General features: G+C 50.8%; 1 protein-coding gene across 12 annotated transcripts in view; it reads left to right on the top strand.

Annotated features, from left to right (window-relative positions):
- Positions 1-8,210, top strand: part of MVB12B (multivesicular body subunit 12B) — a 269,437-nt gene that overhangs the window by 76,329 nt on the left and 184,898 nt on the right. For 7 of the 12 annotated variants that reach the window (XM_035015792.1, XM_035015791.1, XM_035015794.1 and 4 more), the window contains exon 1: positions 7-112. The exons of 3 other annotated variants lie outside the window; for them this stretch is intronic. In XM_035015792.1, the coding sequence (XP_034871683.1) occupies positions 38-112 (75 nt within the window). In that variant the 5' untranslated portion in view covers positions 7-37. Of the gene's footprint in view, positions 1-6; positions 113-4,576; positions 7,808-8,210 lie in introns of those variants that run through there. 2 more of the 12 variants (XM_035015790.1, XM_035015793.1) reach the window with 2 other exon arrangements.

Here is an 8,210-nt window from a genome sequence, read left to right as displayed (position 1 = left end):
GGGCCCCGGGCCCGGCCCCTCCCGCGCCGCCCGGGCGATGAGAAGCTGCTTCTGCGTGAGACGGAGCCGGGACCCGCCGCCGCCGCAGCCGCCGCCGCCCCAGCGGGTAACAGTTAAGTGAGGCCGGGCGGGCGGGCGCCGCGGAGGCTCGGTTGAGCCGGCCCTACTGCCCCGGCGGGCGGGCGGGCGGGCGGGCGGAGCCGGGCCGCGCCGAGGCCTGCGGGCTCGGTGCCCGGCCCACCGCGGGGACAGGCCCGGCGGCCTCTGCCCCGAGTCCGCGCGCGCCGAGACTGCTCGAACACCGGCTTGGCCTTGCGGCGGGCAGGCGGGAGGGAAATCAGGGATCCGATTGCCAGCAGCACCCCCCGCCCCCCGGGCCGGCCAGGTGAGGGTCCCCGAGAGCCGCCCCCCGCCCGGGTAGGTGGTGAGGCGGCCCACCTGTGCCCAGGCCTCTGCGGCCACCTGCACAGACTGGGGACAGTCGTTTCACTGGCCCAGCCTGGGGTTCAGCTCTGTGTGGTCACGTGGGTGCAGACCAGCTTGCACCTGAGCCTTGAGCATCATCTGGGGTGCGGCCTTCTCTGTGACCTGGACACAGCAGAGAGGACACCCAAATGTCAGGGCACCTGTCTAAAGGTGAGGTGCCCGGCCTGGGCACCCAAGACCCAGAGTACCCATCCTGGAAGCGTGGTGGGTGTGTTGATGAGCACCCCATTAAGACTGCGGCCTGAGTGAGGCTCCGGGGCAGGGGCTGGTACAAGAGCTATGGCTGAGCACCAGGGGACATCAGATCCCTAGCGACAGGCCCAGGTGAAGAAGGCAGACCCATGAGCATCTTTGTCCTCTTTGTTACCAACAGACAATTCTTCCTAAAGTATCAGCCTTTTTCACTACTGAAGATGTGACTCTTCTGTCCCCTGCCTCTCAGCCTCTTCAGCAAGGAACAGAGAGGAAGGCCCCAAGAAGGCAAAAGGCAAATGGTTGTTGCCACTTCTCTGCTCCCCACCCCCACTCAAGAGCCAGCGCCCACTCAGATTTCTGCCACAAAAGCCACAGCAGGCCAGCGACTCTTTAGGGGCCTTTGTCTCTGTTGGTTCCTTCTCGGTATAATCTCATCGTACATTTCTCGACAGCTGGCTGGATCTCATCTCATTTTCACACGGGGTGGAAAAAAGTCTTATCAGCTGCACCAGAGAAGCCTTAGAAAAGTTAGGGGATAAGCTCTGCCCAGACAAACCAAAAAGCTCAGGGTACTCAGAAGGTTAGTTACAGGACATAGGGGACACCTTTCTTGTTCACTGGAATTGTTTGAGATATTGGGCCATGCAGAGAATATTTAAATGGAGCCTCTGAGAGATGGGACCTCTGCTGGGATCTGGGCATCAAGGCCCATGTGAACCAGTTGATTGGTTCATTTGAGCCCAGAATCATCTTTTCTGATCAACATTTTTCCTTCCTTCCTCCTAGCTCTTAGGCCACACTCCTGATTTATCCTGAAGGCATTTCCCTGCCTGCCTCCATCCCACTGACGGGCTTTCCCCACATCCAGCTGCAGCAGTGCACCCATGGTTAAATGCAAGGACTTTAGAGTTAGACCTCAGCTGAATCCTTGGCTTTCCTACTTACTGTGTGTTCTTGCATAAATTAATGAACTTTTCTGAGCCTCAGTTTCCTCATCTGTAGAGTGAGGCTAACATCTATCTCATAGGATTATGGTGAGCCGTGAATAAACTATTGCAAGAGAAGCATTTAGCTCTGTGTCTGCCACTGGGCAAGTGGTCAGTAAAAGTTAGTGATTATCATTAAGTGTTTGTTAACTTATTAATCAGAAGAGTAGCTTCATTTTTACTTTTTCTTTACAGTGTCCTTTTGTTTGTGGTTATTATTTAGCTCTCCTTAGGACAACTAGGAGGGGATGAAAGAGTAAGAACACAGGGCTTGGATTTGGGGGTTTGGATTTGAATCTTAGTCTATTTCCTGCAATCTGAGTGACCCTAGGCAGGTCATGGAACCTCACGGAGCCTTTCTTTCTTTCTTCCTTCCTTCCTTTCTTTTCTTTCTTTCTTTCTTTCTTTCTTTCTTTCTTTCTTTCTTTCCTTCTTTCCTTCTTTCCTTCTTTCCTTCCTTTCTTTCTTTCTTTGCCTTTGCCTTCCTTCCTTCCTTCCTTTCTTTTTTCTTTCTTTCTTTTCTTTCTTTTCTCTTTCTTTCTTTCAAATATTTTATTTATTCATTTGAGAGAGAAAGAACACAAGGGGAGAGGCAGAGGGAGAGAGAGAAGCAGACTCCCCACTGAGCTGGGAGCCGGACATGGGGCTTGATCCGAGGACCTAGAGATCATGACCCAAGCCGAAGGCAGATGCTTAACCATCTGAGCCAGCCAGCTGCCCCTCACAGAACCTTTCTGAATCCCGATTTCCTTCTGTGTAAAAGTGGCATAAGAATATAACCTACCCCATAAGGCTGAATGAGTTGATGTATGTGAATGCATGTGGCACTGCAGAGGGTGTGGGGGAGTCCTCACCAAATTTAGGTGGAAGCCAGAGGCAGACCCTGGTTTTCTGGGTTAGACAGTTTGGAGTGGGGAGGGGTTATAAGAAAAAGAAAACAAGAATATCTTGCCTTTGTACATTTTACCAAACCACCCGACCATGTGAACACATTGCTGGGTCCTCCCAGGAAAGGGGTGGGGGTGGCCGAAGGTTCATTGCTATTAGTTTCATGGCAGATCTGCTTCTGGGGGAGTCCGAATCCAAAAGTCGTGGGCCCCTCTGCCTCAGCAGGTTGGAAGTGCTCCATGCTTCCTGTTCAAAGAGCGACATCCTTTGCCACACTGGAAAGTAATGATGGAGTTGGAGCCAAGCATGGGAAATGTCAAAGGTGCTATTATGATGATGAAGATAACAAATGACTACATGGCTGATGTGGTGGGCCGAGGACACTGTATTTAGTTGGTTGCGGTTGAATGAGCAGTCTCCTTTGCTGGTTGGGTTGTGGGAGGGGAGGCCTGGAGTCCTTGAATGAGCTGCCTCTCTCAGGCTGTTCTTGCTCTCTCGGAGGCCCTCCCCGGCCAGTGTTTCCCGGGCCCCACTGGCTCTCCTTGGCCTCCTGCTTGCGGCTGCCCTTGAGAGTTGTGGTTTCCCTGCGTCCTGTGCACGTTGGCAGTGGGGTTGCCTGTGTTCGCTCTCCTCCTCTCCGCCGTGAGGGAGGCCGAGCCCCCACAGGCTGTACCTGACATTACCTCCCTTGTTGGGGACAGCCTGTGGGCACGTGTTTGGTTTACCTGACACACTTCTGGTGAGATGAGCTTGTGCAGGCTGAAATGTAAGAGGCCCATGGGCCTGGAGTCGGGGGGCCACAGACCCAAGCTTTGTAGCTCCTCCTTCCCTGAGGACCGGAGGACCATCTTGTTGGGCTGTGGCTAGAATCAACATGAGATCTTTCTAGATACACACACACACACACACACACACACACGGCATTGTGTGTGTGTATGTTTTAAACAGATACTGATCAGCAAAGCAAAATATTCAAAAGAATATTCCTTGACCCTTTAGAACCAGAGCAGAATAAGTGAATTCTTAGTGTGCTAAATAGCCCTCAGATGTTTATGAAAATGCAGATTACAGGGCCTCACACCCAGACCTTCAATCAGAATATCTAGGGGAAGGGGACCCCAGAATCTCTGTGTTTAGTAAGAACCTTGGGTTGTACTTCTGCTTACTGAAACTCGAAAACCACACTTATAGATGCCTTTTTTAAATTGTAAAACACACAGAACATAAAATGTACCATCCTAATCATGTTCAAGTGTACAAACCGGTGGCATTAAGGATATTCACATTGTCATGCAGTTAATCTCTGGAGCTTTTACATCTTGCAAAACTCTATACTCATTAAACAGTTTCCATTTCCCCTCCCCCCAGGCTCTGGCAGCCACCATCCTACTTTCTGTTTCTATGAATTTGACTTATCTAGGGCCCTCATATATGTGGAATTATATAGTATCTGTCTTTCTATGACTGGCTTATTTCACTCCACATGATGTCTTCAGGGTTCATTCATGTTGTAGTTTGTGCCAGAATTTCCTTTTTAAGCTGAATAATATTCTACTGCACGTATGTACCCATTTTGCTTATCCATATCTGTCTGTGGACACTTGGGTTGCTTCTACCCTTTGGCTCTTAGGAATAATGCCATTGTGAACACAGATGTACAAATATCTTTTCGAGACCCTGTTTTCAATTCCTTTGGGTACGTACTCAGAAGTGGAATTGCCAGACCCTAGAGTAGTAATTCTATTTTTAATTTTTTGAGGAATCCCCATACTGTTTTCCACAGTGGCTGCATTTCCATTTCCACCAACAGTGCAGCAGGGTTCCAATTTTCCAAACCTCGCCAACACTAGTTTTTTGGCTTTTGATAGGGGCCATCCCAGTGGGTATGAAGTGACAGCTCATTGTGATTTTGGTTTGCATTTCCCTAGTGATCAGTGATGTTGAGCATCTTTTCATATGCTTGTTGGCCATCTGTATATCATCTTTGGAGAAATGTCTACTCAAGTCCTTTGTCCATTTTTTTTTTTAACCAAGTATTTGTCTTTTGTTGTTGTTGTTGCTTAGTTGTAGGAGTTCTTTATAGATTTGGATTTTAACCCCTTAGCGGACATGTGGTTTGGATATAATTTCTCCCATTCCATAGGTGGTCCATTTCCCTCTGTCAGTTGTTTCTTTTGATGCAAGTTCTATAAGTTCTGTATACCATATAACCCTGTAGAGGAAATATTATTATCTATTATTCCCGTTGTAGGGGGGTGGACACTTGGGGCAGGTAGAGCTGTTGTGCCTGTGGTCACACAGCTGTACGCAGTACGAGAGCCGGGATTCAAGCTCAGGGCCCTCTGACTCCGGAGCTAGCGCCCTGTCCGTTCCCATTTCCCCACTGAGCTAATGACAAGGCCCATGGAAGTCTGCAGGCAGTGGCATGGGTTCGAGAAGCCTACAGTTACAGGAGAGGAAATACAAATGAAAGACTTGCGAATCTCTTCCTTCCTTCCCCTTTGCTTAGACCTTAGAAATAGCAGAGAAGTGCAGACAGGTTTTTAACTCTTTTGTTTATCTGTTTGTTTGTTTAAGCATTTCGTAAGCTTGTTTCAGAGCCCATCTGCTACCCGCCGTTCCCCCAGTGGTCTGCGTTCGTTCACGCTGCTGCTGATCCGGCATCTTGTGCCTACTGTACCTTCACTACTCTGTACCCTCTGTCTTTCCAGGAGGCTAGCTTGAGCTCCCGCTCTTCCCTCTCATCTCCCCAGCTCACCCAGGCAGAACGCAGTGTCCCCTCATGGGCAGTCCCTTTCTTTGGGATGTTTCCCCCAGCCTAGCAGTTCCGCGGGTGGCGGCCGCGTCTTTTTCGTCGCCGTATCAGCCGATATAGTAGCACTTCACCTGGGCCATGCATTATCCAGTCTCGGCCCAAGCCCAGACCAGTTAAATCACAACCTGGGGGTTGGAATGGGCAGCTGTGGCTTTTACTAACTCCTTAGGGGAGTCTTCTGTGCAACCAGCCTGGAGACCCCCTGGCCCCTGCCAGGCCCTCATCCAGCCTGCTTGGACTAAGTCACAATCACTTCTGGAGCTGCTGGGAGTGCTGGGAGTGCCGCAGTCCCGCCTCCCCGCCTCTGCAGCCTGCCTGTCCCTAGAATTGTGGTGTTTGTCCTGGGCTCACGGATGCCCAGCCTGGCGCTGCCATCGGAAGGGGCCTGCGGGGCTGTTCTTGCCATTGCCCTTGATGCTTTGTGTACCCTTCTTAATTCAGTGAAAGAGGGGCAGTTTTGAAAGGATGATGGGAACCTGATACATCCTTCCTTCCTCCCTCCCTCCCTTCCTTCCTTCCTTCCATCCACCCACCCACCCGCCCCATATCCATTTATTGAGCACCTACTGTGAGCTAGGCACTGGGTGGACATAACACCTTTGAACAGCTACTGTACTACTGGGGAAGGTGTGCTACAACCTTCTGAGAGGCGAGGCTGTGTGTTTCTATGTGTGTATACATGCGTGTGTGCACGTGTGTGTGCTAAGACCATGTCCTTGGTGAACAGCAGGGTTCTCCGAATGTGACCTGGATTTTGAATGGTGGGGCAGGTATCCTATGGGAGGAACTAAGTGCTCTTGGCTGACCTGTTTGGGGAGGGAGAGACTGAAGGATTCTTCCTGAGGCTATTCCCCATGGATAATCACATTCACGTTTTTGTTTCTGTTCATTCATTCATCAAACATCTAATGAGTGAGTACCTGCTGTCTAGTACTCAGAGTTCAGACTGTGGACCTGCTATTTGGCCGTCACCTGGAACTTGTTAGAAATGCAGCTTCTTAGGCCTCATCCTACACTTTGTTGTTGTTGTCACTGGGACTGGGTTCAAGAGTGTCTTTTAACAGACTCTCCAGGTGACTCACCCTTGCTAGTGTTTGAATCCCTGCTCCAGAATGTTGGATGGTCCATCATCGTCATTGCGAACTCTCCCTCACTGCTTACACAAAGGCTCTCCGTAAATGTTTGTGGACTTACTGCTGTGTGCCAGGTTCTGCCAGGTACTGGGAATATGGGAGATGCTTCAGGGGGAGGATGACACGTTCAGCCAGGACATGCGGGCGGCAACAGCCAGCAGGGCACTAGATGCATACCTCTGAGTCTCAGGAGAAAAGTCGGGGCGGTGGAGGTTATTTTGGAAGCCCTCAGCATACAGGTAGAAAGATTAGATGACAAAACATATGAGAAGAAACTCTCAAGACCCCTGTGAAAGTCAGAGAGGAGGGTGGTGGTGATGGGACGTGCCTGGCTGACCTGAAGCCAGGTGTTCTGATGAATTCCCACCCGGCAGCCCATTTGCTTGGTGTTGAGGTACTATTGGCATTTTCACTCTGTAAACCAGGGTAAGGGTGTGACTTCCCTTATGTCCCTGCACATCAAGAGAGCGTGTCTCTTGGCTCCTCCTGGGATGGTGTCCATTTGTAGAGCACCTGCCTTCTGTTGGGGTTCTCCTTCTTCCTTCTCTCCACGGGACAATATGGCACCAAGACTTGATGGGAGGGGGCAGGGCTGACCCTCGTTTGCAGTGTTTGTGGGCAGGTGGGGGTGGGGCACACAGTGTACTGGGGATTGCCCCCGTACCCCCAGCACTAGGTTCCCTGGCTGTGCAGAGTCGGGCCTGTAAGAGGCAGGGCTTTGGCTACTGCAGGGCTGTAGAACTTGATCCCGGATTTATTTTTGGAGAGCAAATTCTGGGATCTAGCCTTGTACTGTATGAGCTGCAGCAACGTGAACCCTAGGCCTGTATCACATGATTTGTGGAAAATCCGTTTGGTATACAAATGGTTAATAGAAATCTAAGCATTGGTCAGGTAGAATAATTGCATGTATACACCAGTTTCTTTTATTAGAAGTTAACAGGCCTTTACTGGGGAAAAGGAAGTGCTCACCATTGTTAGTTCCCTAGCTGGAAAATTCTTTGCGATCTAGGAGAGCTTAGAAAAATATTTGCTTTAGTTTTCTAATATCTTAGCAGCCTTCCCAGCAGCCTGTGGTCTGTTGCCACCTGACCATACTCAACAGTGTTTGTCAGGGTGATTTGGCTTCTGACGGGGAAAGTGGTCCAGACCAAGTGCAGGAGGCACCAGGATGGCGTTCTGAGGTTCCACAGTGGACGCCTCTCAGCCAGTGCACTGTCCTCCATGAGTAGCTCCAAGAGCCGGCTGGCCACTTGCTTGGGTGCTGCATGGACTCAGGCCACAGCCTGCCATCTCCCGAGGAGGTAGGTCTCTGCACCTTCGCTGCATGCAGGCAGCCCAGTTTGTGTGTTTGTGTGTGTGGTGGTGTGCGTTGGTGAAGCCTGGCCGTGGGCTCCCTCCAGTGGGAATGAGGCCGTGTCCATCCGTACCTGCTAAAGATTTGTGGGCAAAAAGGTACCAGTAATCATGGGGCAGAAGGGGGCCTGGGTTCTTGCAGACCGCCGCTGCCATGGGAAACAGGCAAAGTAGCTGCCCCACCATGGGCACAGTGGCAGCCTTCACTGGGGGGCAGCCGGTTCTCAGTCTCCACCCCGCTGTTGGTCAGGTTCCACTGCTCTTTTTTTTTTTTTTTTTTTTAAGATTTTATTTATTTATTTGATAGAGAGCACAAGTAGGCAGAGAGGCAGGCAGAGGGAGAGGGAGAAG

This window comes from Mirounga leonina, unplaced genomic scaffold (assembly GCF_011800145.1).
Source record: "Mirounga leonina isolate KUSES-001 unplaced genomic scaffold, KU_Mleo_1.0 Mir_170, whole genome shotgun sequence".
Taxonomy (NCBI): domain Eukaryota; kingdom Metazoa; phylum Chordata; class Mammalia; order Carnivora; family Phocidae; genus Mirounga; species Mirounga leonina.
This window is presented reverse-complemented; position numbering and strand designations above follow the sequence as displayed.